Source organism: Ovis canadensis, chromosome 11, assembly GCF_042477335.2.
Source record: "Ovis canadensis isolate MfBH-ARS-UI-01 breed Bighorn chromosome 11, ARS-UI_OviCan_v2, whole genome shotgun sequence".
NCBI classification, from domain to species: Eukaryota; Metazoa; Chordata; class Mammalia; order Artiodactyla; family Bovidae; genus Ovis; species Ovis canadensis.
In genome coordinates, this window is record NC_091255.1 from 64,701,293 (window position 1) to 64,721,215 (window position 19,923).

General features: G+C 49.5%; 2 protein-coding genes across 6 annotated transcripts in view; one reads left to right on the forward strand and one right to left on the reverse strand.

The window, feature by feature from the left end:
* The window catches only part of RAB37 (RAB37, member RAS oncogene family), a 65,861-nt gene that overhangs the window by 26,819 nt on the left and 19,119 nt on the right, over nt 1-19,923 (reverse strand). The window lies entirely within an intron of this gene.
* On the forward strand, nt 445-19,814 carry LOC138415405 (CMRF35-like molecule 1). Of its 5 annotated transcripts, XM_069543984.1 has the most exons (8): nt 445-669; nt 1,746-1,910; nt 12,170-12,502; nt 13,952-13,979; nt 15,225-15,337; nt 17,701-17,723; nt 18,013-18,162; nt 18,628-19,814. In XM_069543984.1, exons 2-8 carry the CDS (start codon nt 1,868-1,870, stop codon nt 18,844-18,846), a joined length of 909 nt encoding a protein of 302 aa, XP_069400085.1. In that variant the 5' UTR covers nt 445-669; nt 1,746-1,867; the 3' UTR covers nt 18,847-19,814. The 5 variants fall into 5 exon arrangements, with proteins under 5 accessions (XP_069400085.1, XP_069400081.1, XP_069400082.1 ...); XM_069543980.1 differs by lacking the exon at nt 445-669 and having other exon boundaries at nt 1,690-1,910; nt 13,892-13,979; XM_069543981.1 differs by lacking the exon at nt 445-669 and having other exon boundaries at nt 1,731-1,910; nt 13,934-13,979.

Sequence of the window (19,923 nt, forward strand, 5' to 3'; positions counted from 1 at the left end):
ATCACTACTGCAATCAAGATACAAAGAAATTGGCATCTTCCCTGGAAGTGTGGAAGGTGTCTTAACCTCTGGATCACCAGGGATGTCTCCAGAGAATTCTCTTTGGTTGATTCCAAGCAGAATCTCTGTTTTTGACCCAGGAAGGCCCAGGATCAGAGGGTCAGGACACAGGCTGAAATTTGGAGCAGCTCAGAGACTGTTTGCTTCTTATTGACTGTACCCGAGAAAGGAAAGATCACCTCATACCCCTCACAGCATGTGCCCGTTGCTTTCCAGAGTGCCCTATCTTACTTAACTTATTGGTCATTTCCCCTGGAAGCCAAATGATGTCTCTGTTTGCTGAGACCAGATGTCTCTCAGGATAGCTATTCAGGGTCACAGGCCGAGGTTGGCTGTGCCGAGCAGTAGGGTAGGGACGGAAGGCTGACCGAGTTCTCACTCTGTATCATTGACCTGACTTGATCACTTGGAAGGATGTAATGTGAGAAGCCAATTGTGGCCACATCCTGGAAAACCCTTGCTTATCAGCTGCTGCATTTTCCTGTGCAAATAACCCTTCTGATACCTAGTCACTCCTGATAAGGACATGAGGGGCTCAGATCTCTCCTTGAGGACATGAGGGGCTCAGATATCTCCTTGGGACACACTTGCTCCCCAAGACATCACCAGGTACGTAAGGCACACGGCAAAGGAAGCTCCAGGAACAAAATGTGAGAAAGGTCTGGTCCTTTCCTAATTTCTGGGCTTCATCCCAGGTCTTGCTGGGATTCTGATACGGGAAGGGGAGGGAAGGATGACAACTCTGCCAACACAGAGTTGTCAGAAAGAAAGGGAGTCAGTGGGGGAAGCTGGTGGGCACATCCTTTATTTCCACTGCAAGAAGTAGTTATTGCAAAATGTGTGTTGAGGGGGTAAGGTGCTGGGGGTGAATAGCTATGAACAATGAGCTGGTTTCTTCAGGAAGGTATAACTGACAAGTTTCTGGAAGATTCAGGCTAGAATCGATATTCACAGATGCTTACCTTGTAAGCTGGGCACAGTGATAAGAGTTTCTGGTATGTTCTCAGGACAGAGGCCCCTCTTGCCCACTGCACCAGGAGTTCCCTGATCACATATTCCTCTCTTTGAGCCCTTTTCTTTTAGTGGGTACTCTGTTTTTTTTTAAATGAATTAATTTATTTATTAAAGTATTTTTTTCTGCTGCCCCATGAGCCGCGTGGGATCTTATTTTCCCAACCAGAGATTGAACCCTTGGCCCCTTGGAGTCTTAACCACTGCACCACCAGGGAAGTCCCAGTTGTCTGGGTTTTGATACTTCCTCACCCTCTGCTTCCCATCTCTGGTCTAGCTTGGAATCTAGAATCTCTCCTGTGACTTTGGCCCAAGCCCCACTGTGATTAAGTAGAATTCCTGAGCTTCTGGGCTCCTGAGCATTCAGCTATGCTTGAAATCCCACATGTAGGCCGTTGTGTCCATCAGTTCTTGGCTCTCCACAATTTCTCCAGGGGTACCAGGCTCCCCCTATCCCAATCTTCCCACCAGGGGAGAAGGACTGAGTAAAAGCCGCTCAGACCCAGTGGGTCTGCAACCTTCAAGGCTGAGAAGGAGCAGAGTTCTCCTTTTAGAGAACCCGTTGAGGCTCCGGCCAGGGAGGTATTTCTCAAAAGCTTATTCACGATCGCTTCTTGCACGGCCTTGAAATTTCACCCATCCTGCCTCCTTCCGCTTTTCATCTCATTTGCCAGTGGGAAAGGGCCGAAGGAGGAAGTGTGAGAGTGAGAGTAAGCAAAAGCAGAAGGGCTGGAAGCGAAGGAGGCTGCAGCTGGTTCTCCCTGACGCGCTGCGCCTGAAGCCGTGCGAAGACACAATGCACCTGCTGCCTTTGTTCTGCCTCTTGCTCCGGCTTTCAGGTGAGCGGGGCCCGGGCCTGTTCGCCCAGGGAAAGTTGATGGGAAGGGAGGAAGCTGCTGGCAGAGGAAAGAGGGGGCTCAGCAAGGCGTCCTGCTGAGGCACCAGCTCTGTTTCTAAGCAGTTCCTCCCAGTCGTGAGCCCGTGGGTTTCAGCCACTCAACCCTGTGCTCAGGGTTTCAGGGCCCACAAGGCCAACGCGGAAGGTGGAGCGTGGTCTTCACGATGAAGCCAGCACCAGGCATAACTCCCGACCTCTGGGGGCTGATCCTTCAGAATGGACAGACTGGTGGCCGCCACTGGTGGGGGAGAAGCAGAGGCGCCCTGGGTGCTCAGGAGAGATGGGGAGAATGCACCCCTGCTCTCACCTTCCAGAAAGTGTTATGAGCAAGGGAAGGCTCTGGAGAAGGGGTGAGGGTGAGGCGGACCTGGAAGGAAGGGAAGCAGGGGATTTGCCTGATGGAGTGGAAGAGATGGTTCTAGGCTTTCGGGGAAGAAGGAAATAGAATGGAAAGGTCGAGAGAAGGTAAGCGTGGTAGGATGAGGAGGGAAAGGGGGCTAGGATGTGAGCAGAGACAGAGGATTGAAGTCAACTGGAAGTTGATGGAGACCTTTTTGATTTTTGGCCATGCCATGCGGGACAAGGGATCTTAGTCACCCAACCAAGGATTGAACCCATGGTTAAGACTTGTTAGAAGCGTGAGTCTTAACCATTGGACTGCCAGGGAAGTCCTATGGATCTCATTGTGATTAAAAGTCAAGGGGATTTTCTTGGCTTGGACAGGTTGGGGGACTGCAGAGCTCAGTGTCTGAGCACCTTCTCTCTCTAGAGTCAGCCTCTTGTTGATCTCACCTCCTCTCTGAGATGACTCCCGTTTTTGTATCCCGAGCCTGGTCATCTCCCTGCACTCAAGAATCTTCTATCCAGCTCTCCATTCGACTTCTTCACTCAGATGTTGACATTTCTTCTTTTTTTTTTTGTCCACGCCCTGAGCTGTGGGGTCTCAGTTCCCAGACCAGGGAAGGAACCTGGGTTCCCACAGAACCTCAACCACTGGGCCTCCAGGGAAGTCCCAGATATTGACATTTCAAGTGTGGCCTGACCACATCTCCTCTGTCAAATTCCTTTCTCTCCCATCTTTGTGTTTGGCAACTCTATCTTTTCAGGTGCTCGGGCAGAACCCCAGGGGCATCCATCACTTCTTTCGTATCTCATGGTGAGCCTTTGAAATGTAAGCCAGATCCTGTCTCTTCTGTGGTCAAAACCGTCCAATGACCTCCATCCTAGAGTACAAATCCGAAGTCCTTACAGAGGCTACCAGGTGGTACCATCCGGGTCTCCCTCCACACCGTCTCCCGGTCTCCTCTGCCACTCTGCTCCCCCTGGCTCAACCCACCCCAGCCATCCCAGCCTCTTGGATGTTCTGTGACCATCCATGCCAGGCACACTCCCGCCGCAGGCCCTCAGCCCTTGATGTTCAATCCGCACAGTGCTCTTCTTCAGAGAGCCAAGGCTCCAGTCCTCAGTTCCTTCCCGTCTTTGCTTCTCAGTGAAGCCATCATTGATGACCCTAATGAAAATAGCCATTCTCTGGACTTCCCTGATGGTCCAGTGGTTAAGATTTTGCACTTCCACTGCAGGGGGCTTGTGTTGGACTCCTGGTTGGGGAAGTTCCACATACCACACGGCGTGGCCAAAAAGAAGAAGAAAAAAAAGCAGTTCCCTTGCATTACTTTTCTCCATGTTTATCCTCTCCCTTCCCTCACTTTGATAGAATATAAACTTCAGGAGGGCCGGGATTTTTGTGCCTACAACCAGGACAGGTGCAGTTGAGACAACTAGTGAGTATTAGTTGAATGAGTGAATGCCTCTAATGGACAGGGAGCAGTGATTGCTATGATGCCCATCCCACCTCACCACCTAGAATCTTTGTCCTTCTACTTTCATAGAATCAAACAATTGAGGCTGTTGACATTACCTGGAGAGGACATTGCTCACGGGATTGTAAAACAATGCAGCCACTTTGGAAAGCAATTTGACATTCATGAAAATATTAAACATGTGGTTACCACACTAGCCAGCAATTCCACTCCTAGGTATATATCCAAGAGAATGGAAGACATATGTCCATGTTAAAACAAGTGTATGCAAATGTTCATGGCAACATAGTTCATAGGAGCTAAATAGCGGAAACAGTCTAAGTGCTTGTCAACTGATGGATGGATAATCTAAACCTTGGTGTACTCACCACGGTGCACTAGTCATGAAAGTGAAGGAGATACTGACACATGCTATAGTCTGGATGAATCTGGAAAACATTAAGCTTGGTAAAGAATCCAAACGAAAAAGGGTGTATGTTGTATTATCCCATGCATATGAAATGTCTAGAATACGTAACTTCATAAAGACAGTACATTATTGGTCCCCAGGGGCAGGGGAGCAAGTTAGGGGGGAGGGACTCCTTCATACGGGGTCTCTCTTAGGGTGATGACTACATTCTGGAATTAGTGGTGATGTTTGTACAGCTTCGTGAGTATCTCACAAAAACGCTGAACTGCACAACTTAAAAGGGTGAATTGCGTGATGTGTGAATTATATCTCAATAAGAAAATAATCAAAGAGCAGAGAGGAGAGTTAGGAGCAGTTATGGTCTCCAGAGAAAACTTTCTGTGGTCGCCTTTGGATCTGAGGCTGCAGAAGGCACGACAACCAGCCAGTCCTTTGTGACCTGTGACTGTTTTGTGTCGTCTGCTTTGATCATTCAGTCCATCAGGTGTAGAAATGAGAATGATACTTATAAGCAGCGATGCATCCTGCGAGCAAAGCTAAGTGCCATGCCCCGACTCAGGGGGCGGGGGGAGGAATGCTTTCGATGGGTGGGCTTGGAAGGAGCCCTCTGAGTGGGAGCCACCTGGGCTGAGACCTGGAGGACAAGAAGGAGCAGGTACTTCAGATCGAGGAAGTTTCTCAGGCACAAGGGACAGCAAGGCTCTCCTATGGAAATGAGCTTGACCTTGGTACGTCTGAGGAACAGAAGGCCTTTGTTACAGGCCCCACACACTCCTGTTGGGGCTGATTGGGAGGTTCTGTGCTGTATGTTTTTTGTGACCCCATGGACTGTAGCCCACCAGGCTCCCCTGTCCAGGGAATTCTCCAGGCAAGAATACTGGAGCAGGTTGCCATTTTTTCCTCCAAGGGATCTTCCTGACCCAGGGATTGAACCCACGTCCTGTGTCTCCTGCATTACAGGCTGATTCTTCACCCGCTGAACCACTGGTGGGGAGGTTGCTTTTATTTGTTAGGGGAAAAGGTCTTAGAGGAGGAGAGAGACGTGTGGCTTGTGGGTGGCTGGAGATGGCTTGTGGATGCTCAGCCTCGAGTTTCGGTGTGGAAACAGAGGAGATAGATCTGGGGTGAGAAGTTAGGGGACAAATTGGCAAGCAAGGTTGAGGAAGGCACATAGAGGGTTTTGTGCTTCCCCCTGACATCTGGAGCAGGGGAACGTGATGGCTGGCAGATGTGAGAGTAGTGCATGCGTGTACACGGTTTGGGAGGGATTAAGACAGAGCAGGAATGTTTGTCTGAAGCGGAACAGGCACAGCTGTGTGCTGATAAGAACCTAGTCGCCAGCGCAAACCTTGGTGCCAACCTGTGACCAGCCTCAACCATAGGACTTCCGATCACAAGCAACACGTTTAACCAGCACTGCTTCCTTCTTCTCGAGAGCTCACTGTTGCAAAAGTACGCAGAAAACAGCCCAGAAACTTTCCACTAGGCTTTATAGCGATTCATTTTCTGTGAGAAGCAAGACTTTCAATGACTCTCTTTTGTGGCTCAGTGATAAAGAATTCGCCTGCCAATGCAGGAGACGCGGGTTGGATCCCTGGGTCGGGAAGATCCCCTGGAGAAGGAAATGGCAACCCACTGCAGTATTCTTGCCTGGGAAATCCCATGGAAAGGGGAGCCTATTGGGCTACAGTCCATGGGGTGGCAAAAATGTTGGACACAGCTTAGCGACTAAGCAATAATAACAACATTTTTTTTCAGAGAAAAATTACCTGCCTGTCCCACTTGAGCCTCACCGTAAGTGGTGGCGGAGGTGGACCAAACCCCAGAAGTATTGACCCAGAGCGGAGACTAGCTGATGTCCCCTGCTGAGCTGGAGGCAGGCTCCGGGCCCGCCTGTCGCTTACTGACACTGAGTCAGTCACCTCCCTCCCTGCGGCTCAGTTTCCACCTGATCTAGGATTATTCTCCATCCTCCAGGCTGCGAGTAGCCATGCCCAGTGAAGGTGCTGCTTCTTGGAGCTCCGGGCTGCCTCTGGGCCAGGACGGTTCCCCAAAGCAGAGCCAGTGCTCTGCAAGGTTGATGGGGAGTAGGCACCCCGAAGAGGGGTCTGAGAGAAGGGAGTGGACAGATGGTTCAAGGGTCAGTGCAGGCCTGCTCAGCCTCTCAATTGTGTCTGACTCTCTGGGACTCCATGGACTGTAGCCCACCGGGCTCCTCTGTCCATGGTATTCTCCAGGCTAGGATACTGGAGCAGGTTGCCATTTCCTACTCCAGAGGATCTTCCTGACCCAGGGATTGAACCCACATCCCACTGCAATTCAAGGAAGTGGAATTCTTTACCACTGCTACCAAGGAAGCCCAAAACTAAATGCACTACAAGCCGTTAGAGGCGTAGCAACTAAAGATGAGGCGGCCGTCTATGTTAGAGCCCTAGGGCTCTGGGACAAACGACCACAAACTTAGGGGATTAGAAGAACACAAGCTTAGAATATTACATCTAGAGATCAGAACGGAGAAGGCAATGGCAACCCACTTCAGTACTCTTGCCTGGAAAGTCCCAAGGACGAAGGAGCCTGGTAGGCTGCAGTCCACAGGGTCACTAAGAGTTGGAAATGACTGAGCAACTTCCCTTTCACTTTCTACTTTCATGCATTGGAGAAGGAAATGGCAATCCACTCCAGTGTTCTTGCCTGGAGAATCCCAGGGATGGGGGAGCCTGGTGGGCTGCTGTCTGTGGGGTCGCACAGAGTTGGACACGACTGAAATGACTTAGCAGCAGCAGCAGCAGCAGAGATCAGAAGTCTAAAACGAGTCAACAGGACAACGTTTCTCCTGGTGGCTCTAGGGGGAGAATTCAACCCCTTGATTCTTCTAACTTCCAAAAGCTGCCCGATCTCCTTGGGATGTGGCCCTACATCACCGCAGCCCCTGCTCCATAGTCATCTCTCCTTCTCTGACCCTGACCCTCCTGCCTCCCTCTGATAAGGACTTTGCTTAATTCAATCACACCTGCACAGACCTTTTTTGCCATGTAAGGCTAATTGTGTTCACAGGTTTTGGGGGTTAGGACATCTTTAGGGGTTGTTACTCGGCCCACTACACTATTAAACAGCCCTGTCCAGGCATTTGTTTTTCTATGATTTTGAAAGTAATAAGTTCTTGTTATTGATACTTGGAAAAGTACAGGAAAAAGAAAAGTGAAGTACATAAAAAAATGAAGAATTAGGAAAAATAAAAAACCTCATGTCTGTCTGAATGCTCAAGGCAACCAGTTGTTAACATTCTAGCTTAGTTTTGATCTTTTTTACGCATTTAAAAAAGTTAGTTGATATTATACTGTATATGATTTTTAAAAACCCTAATTTTCACTTCATATGAGAATTTTCCACATAATTAAAAATATTTCTAAGCCTCATTATCAGTGTTTGCATTATTTCAATGTGTACTTATTTCCCCGATTGATGGAAGTGGGTTTTATTTCCTTTATTTTTGCTAACTATGTAATGAATCTTTGTGCAACCCTTCTTGTGTGCCTCTCCGATTGTTTCCTGAGGACTAAATCCTAGAAGTATCATTACTGGAGCAAAGGGCATGCCTGTGTCTGACACATGAAACTGCCTTATGGCTTTCTGTATGTTTGAACCAGTTACCTTCCTTCCAGCATCTTCTCCTAGTGCCTGGACCACCTGGCCTCAGTCAGCAAAACGCCAGTCGTCAACACTTGGTTGATTTGATATGTGAAAAGTGGTGTTGTCTTCTACATTTCTTGTTTGTTACGTTGTTTAAATCGAACACTTGAATTTTATTAGCCACTGAATTTCTTCTTTGTGACTTGCCTCTTATCTCTCATCAGTTTTCCAAATGGAGTCTTAAATGTTTTTCTTCTATACGTGCTTAATCAAGAGAGACACTATTGGGAATAGTGTCTTCCCTGGTGGTCCAGTGGTTAAGACTCTGACTTCCAAGGCAGCAAGTGCAGGTTCGATCCCTGGTCGGGGAGCATCCTCGTAGTCAAAAAGTCAAAACATAAAACAAAAGCCATACTGTAACAAATTCAATAAAGCCTTTAAAAACGGTCCACGTAAAAAAATCTTGAAAGAGAAACACCATTAATCCTTTTCTATGTTATTTGTTCTAAATATGTCTCTCAGTCTGTTCTTTGCCTTTTCAGTCTTTTTTAATTGGTATGTCCACATGCTGTCTTTGCATGTAGTCAGATTCCCTACTGACTCTTTGTTTCCTGTCATTCATTAATGTCAAGTTTCGAAACTGCTCCCTGTCATCTAGAAATTTTATAAATATTCACTTCTATTTTCTTCCAGTTTTAGAAATGCTTTCCTGTTTTATGCTGACCTCCTTAGTCTCTCTCTATTTACCTAATGGAGTACACTGGGAGGTGACAGGAGAGGGTTATGCCCTAACCCTTCCCTTCCCTGCTTACCCTTTTAGTTTTCTATATTGTTGCTCTTTACTTGCTCAGTCGTGTCTGACTCTTTGTGATCCCATGGACTGCAGCATGCCCAGGCTTCCCTGTCCTTCACTATCTCCTGGAGTTTGCTCAAACTCATGTTCACTGGGTCGATGATGCTATCCAACCATCTCATCCTCTGCCGTCCCCCTCTCCTTCTGCTCTCGATCTTTCCCAGCATCAGGATCTTTTCCAATGAGTTGGCTCTTTGCATCGGGTGGTCCAAGTATCGAAGCCTCAGCATCAGTCTTTCCAATGAATATTCAGGACTGATTTCCTTTAGGATTGACTGGTTTGATCTTCTTGTTGTCCAAGCGACTCTCAAGAGTCTTCTCCAGCACCAAAATTCACAAGCATCAGTTCTTTGGCACTCAGCCTTCTTAAAGGTCCAACTCTCACATCTGTACATGACTACTGGAAAAGCCATAGCTTTGACGAGACAGACCTTTGTCAGCAAAGTGATATCTCTACTTTTTAATACACTGTCAAAGCTTTTCTTCCAAGGAGCAAGCATCTTTTAACTTTGTGGATGCAGTCACTGCAGTGATTTTGGTGCCCAAGAAAATAAGACCTGCCACTGATTTCACTGTTTCCCTATCTACTTGCCATGAAATGATGGGACCGGATGTCATGATCCTAGTTTTTTGAATGTTGAGTTTTAGGCCAGCTTTTTCACTCTCCTCTTTCACCCTCATCAAGAGATTCTTTAATTTGTTTTCACTTTTGCCATAGTTTTCTATGGCATATATAAAATCCTTAAATAGACTAGGTCTGCTTTTAGGCTTTTGACTGTGTTCGACTGAGGCATTCACCTAGTCTTGTTAGATTTCCAAGGTGGCTTCTTTATTAGGCCTGATACCATTTTAATATTTGGCAGACAAGTCCTTACTCATTGCTCAACTTTCAGATGTTAAAAATTCTTGTCTCTTCATTTATTCCTCTAGCATACATTACATATAATATTTATTACACATGCATGCATAGGCGTATATATACACGCACACATATATACTACACCTATGTATAGACAGAGATTATTGGGAAAAAATATATGTGTTATAAAAATGTTCTGGGGGTTTTTGAGTTAAATCTTTAAATGTATTTGAGAAGGAAGAAAATTTTTGCGATACATAGCATTTTCATTCAGAATTATAATATAGCTCTTTTATGTGTAAACCTTTATGTCAGTCAAGAAAATTTCAGAGTGTTTGTGTATGATTTTTTTTCTATAAGTCCTAATTGTTTCTGTTCAAGCTATTCCTTGGTATTTAGTATACTTTTATTGTTATTGTAAATGAGCACTTTTCCATTTTGTTTTCCAATTACTTGTTGGTGGTTTACAGGAAAGCCACTGATTTTTAATACATTTATTGTGTTTTGAGCCACTCTACTGAATTCCATTAAAAATGAAAATCCTTTTAAATTAAAGATTTAAATATTTTCCCTAAATGTTATTATTTTCCCCCAATAATGATATATTTTATATTTTTCTGTGTCTCACTACGTTGGTCAGAATTTCAGAAAATAACATGTACAGATGGGTAACACGTACAGAAAAGTGGATACAGAATTAGTGTCCAGGTTGATGATTATAAAGTATACGCCAATATCTCACAATCATTGCGGTATTTGCTGAGGCTTTTACTCGATAATCTTGATCAGATAAAGGAAGTTCTACTCTTAATTTGTGAAGAGTTTTTAGAAAATCAAATGTGTGTTGACCATGTGGCCTGTGGTCAGGGATTGAGCCTGGGTCCCCTGCATTGGCAGGCAGATTCTTTACCACTGAGCCACCAGGGAAGCCTCTCTACTTCATTAATTTTTATTACCTTCATTATTTCCTTTCTTCTAGTTTTTCCTTTCTTCCTACTCCTCCTTCTGTTTTTTAACTTTTGAAATAAATTTTTGATACATTAAAGTCCTCTTTACTTTTCTAATACATGCATTTAGAGCTCTAAAATATTCCTAAGCAGAACACAACTGGTCTGCCAGCAGATGGGTCTGGGAGGCCCAGGCTAGATTGCTATTGTTTCTATTTAAGCTGGTGTTTCAAAGAGAGATTTCACCCAGATTTTGAGCTACTCCTTAAAAGTGTAAAGATCTGAAACCACATCGCCTGCTTCTTGCATGAGGACAGTGGGACAAGTGCCCCCGACCCCGACCCCATCCAGGGGCATCTGCTCTCCAGACTGCCGAGCTCCTCACCACTTCCCAGGTTCTGACACCAAGGGCTAGAGACAGCTGCCATTCTTCGTGATGCTTGAGGTGTTGTTTCCTTACAGTAAAGAAACATTTCTCTGTATCTCCGATCTTTCAAAGATGAGGAAATGGAAGAAAGAGCAAGAAAATCATATATATCAGAAAATGCTGCTGCTTTTCTCTATAATCCTTGCTTTCCTGCAGGGCTGTAGTATTCAAGACAGTATGGATTCGCCTCGTTGTTGTTGTTCAGTGGCTAAATTGTGTCCAACTGTTTGTGACCCCATGGACTGCAGCACACCAGGCTCCTTGGTCCTCCACCATCTCCTGGAATTCACTCAAATTCATGTCCATTGAGTCGGTGGTGCTATCTAACCATCTATCCTATGCTGATACCTTCTCTGCCTTCAAACTTTCCCCACATCAGAGTGTTTTCTAATGAGGCAACTCTCCGCATCAGGGGGCCAGAATATTGGAACTTCGTAAGGATAGATCGATGGGACAGAATGGAACATCCATAAAGAACTCACACGTTTGCTTTTTGATGAAGCAGACAAAGCAGTTCAGTGGGAAGAAATGGGATCTGGGTAATAAAAATTCCAGAGCACTGGGAAACTGATGGGCATTACTCTTTCGGTCAATTTCAAAGGTGGGTTGGGAAGATCCCCTGGAGAAAGAAATGGCAACCCACTCCAGTGTTCTTGCCTGGAAAATCCCATGGATGGAGGATCCTGGTAGGCTACAGTCCGTGGGGTTGCAGAGAGTTGGACAGGACTGAACGACTTCACTTTTACTTTTTCACTTTCCTACCAGGCTGGTTTACTATAGAACCAGTAGACATAATTAGAACCATTAGGAACAGTTTCTCCAGAGCTGGGTGATGGGGATGTTTCCCCTGGGCATCCTGAGGTCGACAGTACAGAGTCATCTTCTGTGCAAATAGGTCCTCTGCTCTTTCCTCCCCATCAGACCAGAATAACACAGGGATGGCTGCAAATGGACGTTACTGGAAATGGAAAGACTTACTGGCCGCAGACAGGGGAAGAGGGGTTAATTATAGGAAGGTACTCTTGCTCTGTGTCAGTGTTTGGGTTTCTTCGAGATCTGCAGTTGTCCTTTCATGGGATTTCCCTGGTGGCTTTGGCTAGAATTTTGAAGGACAAAAAGTCCGTCTTGATCTGTCTTCCTTGACTGTTACTCAGCTCAGGAGGCCCTTGGGTCTGGTTGAACGATTCACAATGCAGGAGGCTGTGGCCCTGCCTCCAGGACGGGAGGTGACACGTACATGGATTTGTGTTTTCAGGCTCATCTGCCATCTCGGGTCCCAGAGCAGTGACAGGTGTGGAGCAGGGCTCACTGACTGTGCGGTGTCGATACGACCCTGGGTATGAGCCCTATGTGAAGTGGTGGTGCCGGGGGGCTGACTGGAGCAGCTGCCGGTTCGTTGTTAAAACAATCCATGGATCAGAGAAGGAGGTGAAGCAGGGCCGCGTGTCCATCAAGGACAACTGGAAAGACCGCTCGTTCACCGTGACCATGGAGAAGCTCAGGCTAGACGATTCAGACGCTTACTGGTGTGGGATTGAGAGAACTGGAGTCGACCTGGGGGACGACGTTGATGTGACCATTGACCCAGGTAAGACTATGTGTGTGTGTGGACGTGTCTCTTCAGGGCCTGCTCTGTCCAGGGACCCAACTGTCCCTCAGAGGGAATGTCCCAGGGGTGGGGGAGTCCTGAGGGCTCACGGAGCCCCTGCTGACCACGTGGGCTGGAGTGGCTGGGCTTCTCCTCGACTCTCTCCTGGCTCCAGGGCCGCCTCTGGGCGGGATCAGGCTTTCCCAGCAGCCTGTTTCCCTGCGCATAGTCAGTGCCCGAGTCCGCTCCCAAGAGGATGAAGGTGGTGGTCCCCGTGTCAGTCTGTGGGCCAAGGGACCCTCCTCTGTGGGACCTGGAGACCCTGCTTCCTGCCAGCCCTTTCCTGGGACTCCTGCTCCCTGGGGGTGTTCCTGCTCTTTCTGGAATTCAGGGTTGGGTCTTCAGAGCTGCCGTTCCCAGCGTGTGTTCCATATCCCATCTCAGGGGGAAGTCCCAGCCCAGTGGGGGATGCTGTGCTTAATATTGGGGTCTGGACAGGGCTCCACAGACAGAAGGCTGCAATTCTGATGCATGAAACCCCATCAGGAATCATTTATACATTTAAGTTGAACAACACTCTCTTCCTCAATCCTTCTAGAAGGCAAACACTCCTGGGCATGTTAACTCAGTGATCTTGGTTTGACATAACTTATCTATTGGGCTCTGCTTCTGCTGATCCTCAGATAGATGGTACCAGCTCACAGGGCACCTGTGTGGAAGCAGGGCTGGGTACACAGTCAACAGTCACCGCCCCTCCCCGCCCCCCCACTCACACCTGGAACCTGTGAGGCTCATTATACTTGCAAAGTACAACAGCTATGTCATCTCATTCAATCCTGACACCATTCCTGAGAACTCTCCCCATCGTGGGTGATTAATAACGTCCTCCAAGTGCAGGCTTTTCCTGGCCTCGGGGTTTTGCTCAGGGCTGCCATTCCTGACCTTTGACTTCGCAGATCTTGGCTGTGTCAGCTGCCTGGTAGCCCCCGTTCTACTCCTGTCCTCGTGGATAAGTAGATGGGGGAGGCACTAGCTGTGGCCCCGTCACAAGCAGCTGGAGCATTTGAATCCCGCTCCCTCCAGCTGCCCTTGGCCTGAGGCGACCCTGGGCCCCTCTAACCTCCCTGGACCTGTGCCAGCCCCACTGCCTCTGAGGCTCTGAGTCTCCTGGAGGCCAGGGAGATATGAGCAGTCTGGGCTGTCGGCCCCTCCCTTGGCCCTGCTCCAGACACTCAGGATAGGGAGGCTCATGCTCACCAATCCTCAGGGCAGGGAGGCCCATGCTCCCCAAACCCCCAGGCCCCAGACTCAGAGCCATGTGTAGGGTGACGGGCGGGGAGCAGGCAGAGTGCTGTGTAACCTGATCTCTGTGCCAAGCACCAACTACAGTGCCGACCACCATTCCCACAACCTCCACTGTCAACACAAAAGATAATATTCGCTCCTCAGCTGCAACTGGCCACCACTCCAAAGACAGGTAAGCCAGCTCCGAGGCTGCCATTCCTCATGAACTACTGGGCCCAAACTCCTTGGAAGGGGGCACCCTTTGTAGTCCCAGGTCCCAGCCAGAGCTTGTCTCTGCACTCTTGGGCTCAAGAATGCTAGGGCCCCCTCTCACTTGCTCTCACAGCTCAGGAGGCCAGAAATGAAACCAACGTGTGGGCAGGTTGGCTCCTTCTTGGGACTCTAAAGTAGAGTCTGTCCCAGGCCAGTCTCCTCAGTTCTGGGGGCTGCCGGTAAGCTGGGCATTCCTTGGCTTGTGGCAGCATCACGCCAACCTTGGCCTTTGACATCACATGGCCTTCTCCCTGTGTGTCTGTGTGCCCCAATTTCTGCCCCACCCCCTTTTTTAAAAAATTTATTTATTTGACTGCACTGAGTCTTAGTTGTGGTATGTAAACTCTTAGTTGCCAGCTGTGGGATCTAGTTCCCTGACCAGGAATTGAACCTGGCCCCCCTGCATTATTAGCGAGGAGTCTTAGCCACTGGACCACCAATTTATCCTTTATAAGGACACCAGTCACTTGCCTCAGGCCCATCCTGATCCAGCATGACCTCGTCTTAACTTGACGACCTCTGCAAAGATCTTACTTTCAAACGGATCTCAGGTTCTGAGTGAACTACCGGGTGAAGGATGCTGTTCAGCCTGCACGGAGGGCAAGCAGAGAAATAGGAAAGACTTTCCAGAGCCTTTGCCATGCAATTTCTGTTTGGCCTGCAGACCCACAGAAACACCGTGTGGAACAGTCCTCTCCCATCTTTTTTTTAAAACCAGGACTTCCCTGGTGGTCCAGTGGCTAGAACTCTGTGCTCCCAATGTGGAGGGCTTGGGTTTGATCCCTGTTAGGGAGCTAGATCCCATGTGCTGCAATAAAGAGTTTGCCTGCTGCAGCTAAGACTCAGCACAAATAAATGAAATATTAAAAAAACATTTTTGGAGAACTCCCTGGTGGTTCAGTAGTTAGGATTCCATGATTTCACTGCGGAGGGAGCAGGTTCAATCCCCGGTCAGAGGACTAAAATCCCATAAGCCCTGTGGTGCAGCCAAGAAAAGGGAAAAAAAAAAATCTTTGAGGGCCCCCAGGAGTAGGGGTTTCCTAGGCTGGAAACCAGAACCCTGCAGTTGGAAGGTCTAAAGGTGTGTGGCCATCTCTGCCCCTGGGTGGGTGGGATAAGGTCAAGGGGGGAGGTCAACCACGGGGGCCTCTTCTGTCGTTTCCAGCAACGATGGCCTGGGGCTCAGTGTCCTCCTTCCTCTCATCTTTGCGGTGTTGCTGCTTCTCTTCATGGTGGCCTCGCTCGTGGCTTGGAGAATGGCGAAGCGACTGAAGAAAGGTGAGGAGACCGGGCTGAGGCTGGGGTGGGCTGGGCTGGGTAGCAGCATGTGGGGTTGACGGCCTGCGTGGTCATCCCGGAGCCTTCGGACCCATGGATCGCCGGCAGACTCCGGAAGGGTTGCTGTCCCGAAGGCCTCAGCAGCTGGCGGTTTGAGGGGCTGGAGCTTGGAGGTGAGCCCAGGAGCTTTCAACATCAGGTCTGCCTTGAACATCCCTCTTTGTTCTTCTTGCCTCTTTGCTCTCTCTCCTGGTCCATTTCCTGATTTGACTCTCCTGATTGGCGGAGGTGACAATGGCCTTAGGCAGGCAGCCCTTCTAGAGTACCCACACCCTTTCGAGTCTTGACCACCACTTGCTGTGGTTGTCACGGAGGGACTGAGTTGACGTGGGGGCAGGGGAGACACCCTCAGGAAGTTATGCACACACGAGCGAATGGACACACAGGCGCATGAGCCCATGGACACGTATGTATGCGCAAACACCGCCCACACGTGAATGCACACGCGAGCTTGGACACACGCATACAGTCCTCTGGATTTCCTCAGAAGGGTTGGTGGCCACTCCTGTTTTTATCTATTTACTTTTGGCCATGCTGGGTCTTCATTGCTGCTCAGGCTTTTCTCTAGTTGAGGCGAGCAGAGGTTAATCTCTAGCGGCAGCGCGCAAGCTTCTCACTGCGTAGCTTCTCCTGTTGCCGAGAACGGGCTCCAGGGCGTGAGGACTTCAGTAGTTGTGGCTCATGGGCTCCAGAGTACAGGCTCAACAGTTGTCATGCATGGGCTTAGTTGCCCCAAGGCATGTGGGATCTTCCGGGACCAGGGATCGAACTCATGGGGCTTTGCATTGGCAGGTGGATTCTTTATCACTGAGCTACAGGGGACGACCCCAGGCCTATTTTTGCTCTTCCTCTTCTCCAGCCTTTTCTTAAGCTACCCTCCATGTTCTATGTAAATTTACCCTTTAGGGAAGGGCCCCTGCTCACGAGTCTGCACTTGTCAGTCACGAGGTTTGGCCTCGACCAACCCTTTTCCTGTCTAGCTCCACTTCCACATTCTTAAAATGATTGCACCTTCTCCTTCTTGGAATCCAGCAGGACCCGAGCTCTCACGGGGCCCTGTTCAATGCTGCCCTCACCTCCCCCCGCCCCAACAACAGCCTGGGGAATCTTGTAGTTTGGGAAGAAGGGAGCCTGACTCTTGGCTCATCATATTTTCTCCCAAATGTATTGTCTGTGACCTAAATACATTCTGTTCCCCCTAAAAACTGGGGCTAGGGGGCGGTTATATTATTTCTCTGTAGTCTCCAAAACTAGGTGCAGGAGATGGCAGGCAGATAAAGAAATAGCTGGTCCATACAGTGTTGACTCAGCTCAAGTGCTTCACTTGGAGAGCAGCTTAGAACAATCCTGTCTCATGAGCAAGCTGTGCTGCTGGAGCCCTTGTGCGCCTGGTACAGCCTGCACCGGGAAAGCGCAGAACAGGCTCGGCCACTAGCAGCCCACATCCCACCCGCAGGCTGGCCACAATTCAATGGGACAAGGGTGTCGTCGTTTTGTTGTTCAGTCGTTCAGTTGTGTCCGACTCTTGTGTGACCCCAGGGACTGTAGCCCACCGGTCCCCTCTGTCCATGGGCATTTCCCAGGCAAGAATACTGCAGTGGGTTGCCATTTCCTTCTCCAAGGGGTCTTCCCGACCCAGGGATCGAACCTGGGTCTTCTGCACTGGCAGGTGAATTCTTTACCACGGAAGGGTGATGAGACAGACATAAATCAAATAACCTGGGAGCTGGCAAGGGAGGGATTCGAGAGCCTGGGTAGCTGCAGAAAGTAGGTGTGACTTGAGTTGACCCGTGAAAGATGACAGGCAGGTTGAGAAATGGTGGAGTTACAGGCAGAATTCCAGAAGTTATAGGCAGAGCCTAATCCCAGAGGAGTTGATAGCTGGCTGATCACACAGTTCTGCGATGTGGGGAATAGATGGACCGAGGTCTCCTTATTTATCATCTGAGGGATGAGATCTAGAACCAGGTCTCTTCTCAGATGGCTCAGCAGTAAGAATCTGCCTGCAATTCAGGAGATGCGGGTTTGATCCCTGAGTCAGGAAGATCCTTTGGGGTAGGAAATGGCAACCCGCTCCAGTATCCTTGCCTGGGAAGTTCCATGGACTGAGGAGCCTGGCAGGGCGGCAGTTAGTGAGATTGTGAGGAGTTGGATGCAACTGAGAGATTGAGCGTGCATCACACACACACACTCACTCTTTTCTCTGAGCCTGAAGCTTAATTCACTTCATTTCTTCCCCAGACCTGGAGGCACGGGTGAGTCTCTGAATGGGCTTTCTAACTCTGGTTGTTTTTGTCTTTTAGCTGCTGGGACATCCCCAGTGGAGGTAAGAGAGTCCCCGAGGTCAGAACAGAAACACCGGACACCTTGCCCCCCTTTTTGTTTTCCATCTCCCAGGAGCACCGAGGCCCAAGTGCCTCAGACAATCCCTGTGCCCAAGTGCCCGTATGCTCATGACCCAGCTGCAAGGGCTGGGAAGGGGCCTGGGAAGATGCTGGAATCAGCAAGAAGGGAGGGGGCTTGGGAGGGGGCAAGGGAGGCTGAGAGGAAGTGGAGGTTGCAGCGGAAGCTGGGAGCCGTGTGTCCCTCTGTGGAACCCGAGTCTCGTCTCCTAGGTGCTTCAGCCCCCGGGGAGCGACATCTGCTACGCAGACCTGAACCTGCAGCAGATTGAAAAGCCCTCTGGCTCCTCCCGGAAGAAGGCCTCTGAGAGGGCCCCCTCCTCCCCCCAGGCCTACTCAGGGGACGGGGACTATGCCAACACGGTATGTGCTTGGTGGGTCTCGGACCAGACCCGCTGTTGCCTCTTCCTTTGAGGATGGGTCTTCTCTCGCCCATGTGGGAAGGTGGGCGCTGAGCAAAGATGCAGCCATCGAAAGACTGGCTGGCAGAGCCCCTGCGGGCTTTTGGCCTTTGGCATCACCTCCATACCAGACCTCAGCACTGGAGACTCAGAGTCCGGTCAGACACGGTCCGTATGCTGGGTGCAGCCGAGTGACCTGGTATTCTGTGCAAAATGTGCTGCCCTGGCACAGAATTGAGGGAGAGCACCTTCTCCTACGACTGGAGCTCAGGGTGCCGGGCTGAGTGGAGGGAGGAGGGGCTGGAGGGCCTGGGAGAAGCCTCCAGAAGTCCTGGAGGCTCTGTCTCCCCGGGGTCCTCCAAGGCCTCCTCCATGGGTGGGCAGCCTCCGGCCAGCACCTCTAACCCCGAGGACATCTTCACTGCAGGCTGACGTCTTCAGGGACAACATCCCCTATACCCCTCTAACCCCGAAGACATCTTCGCTGCAGGCTGAGGTTTCCAGGGACAGCATCACCTACGCGGCTCTGTCTTTGGACACCTCGGATGAACAGCCGACCTACAGCAACATGGAGCATCTCAACACCCGCCCTCCCAGCAGGATCCTCGAGAAGTCCACGGAGTACAGCACCGTCAGAAAGCCTTAGCCTCAGCCCCAGAGGCCCCTCTCTGAGCCCCCTTGAGACCTCTAAGTACCTTCCTGCTCCATTCGTCTGCTTTCTGCCCCTTCTGTCCCCTCAGGGGACCAGCCAGCGACTGAGGTCTCTGACTGATGAAGCTGGCATCATGGCCAGCTCTGGTCTGATGGCTTGGGGTCTGGTCTCAGGGAGCTTCTGAGAGTTAGACAGGGGTCTTTCCACATCCCGTTCTCTCCCACACAGCTTGAGACAGGGTTGAGGATACAATCTGGAGCTGCTGAGGGAGTAAGCAGGATGATAATGGTAATAACAGTAATTCACGTCTATTTATTGCTTATCATGGGTGGTGGGCTTCCCTCTTGGCTCAGATGGTAAAGAATCTGCCCGCAATGTTAGAGACTCTGGTTTGATCCCTGGATTGGGAAGATCACCTGGAGAAAGGAATGGCAACCCACTTCAGTATTCTTGGCTGGAGAGTCCCGTGGACAGGCTACAGTCCACAGGGTCACAAAGAGTTGGACACAACTGAGTGACTCACACTTTCACTTTATCATGAACAATGGACTGAATAATGGTCCTTGAAGTTATTTGCATCCAAATCCCCAGAACCTGGGAACATTACCTTCAGGGGCAAAAGGGACTGTGTAGATGTAATGGAGTCAAGGATTTGGGGATGGGAAGATTATTCTGGGTTATCCAGCTGGGCCCTAAGTATAAGCCCAAGGGTCCTTATAAGAGGGAAGTGAGAGGGTCACAGAGAGGAAGGCGGTGATGGTGGTAGTAGCAGAGGTCAGGACGATATGGGCAGGACCCAGGGAATGCCACAGCCTCCAGGAGCTGGAAAAGGCAGGAACGGAGCCTTCTCTGGGGCACACAGAAGAGTCAACCCATCCGACACCCTGACTTTAGCCCAGTGAGACTGATTTCCTACTTCTGGCCTCCACAATTACAGGAGAATAAATTAATATTTTCACGAAGCCACTGTGTTTGTGGTAAGTTGTTACAGGAGCAATAGGAAAAATATACTATTGTGACAGGCATTCGTCCCTAAATGCTTTACCTGCAGTAACTATTTTACTCCTCGTT

Excerpts from the sequence above, each read along its gene's own strand:
- LOC138415405 (XM_069543985.1), top strand. The coding sequence starts at position 1,868 with ATGCACCTGCTGCCTTTGTTCTGCCTCTTGCTCCGGCTTTCAG. Across the intron at positions 13,980-15,224 it reads GGCCACCACTCCAAAGACAG|CAACGATGGCCTGGGGCTCA; the intron begins GTAAGCCAGCTC and ends TGTCGTTTCCAG. Across the intron at positions 15,338-17,700 it reads GGCGAAGCGACTGAAGAAAG|CTGCTGGGACATCCCCAGTG; the intron begins GTGAGGAGACCG and ends TTTGTCTTTTAG.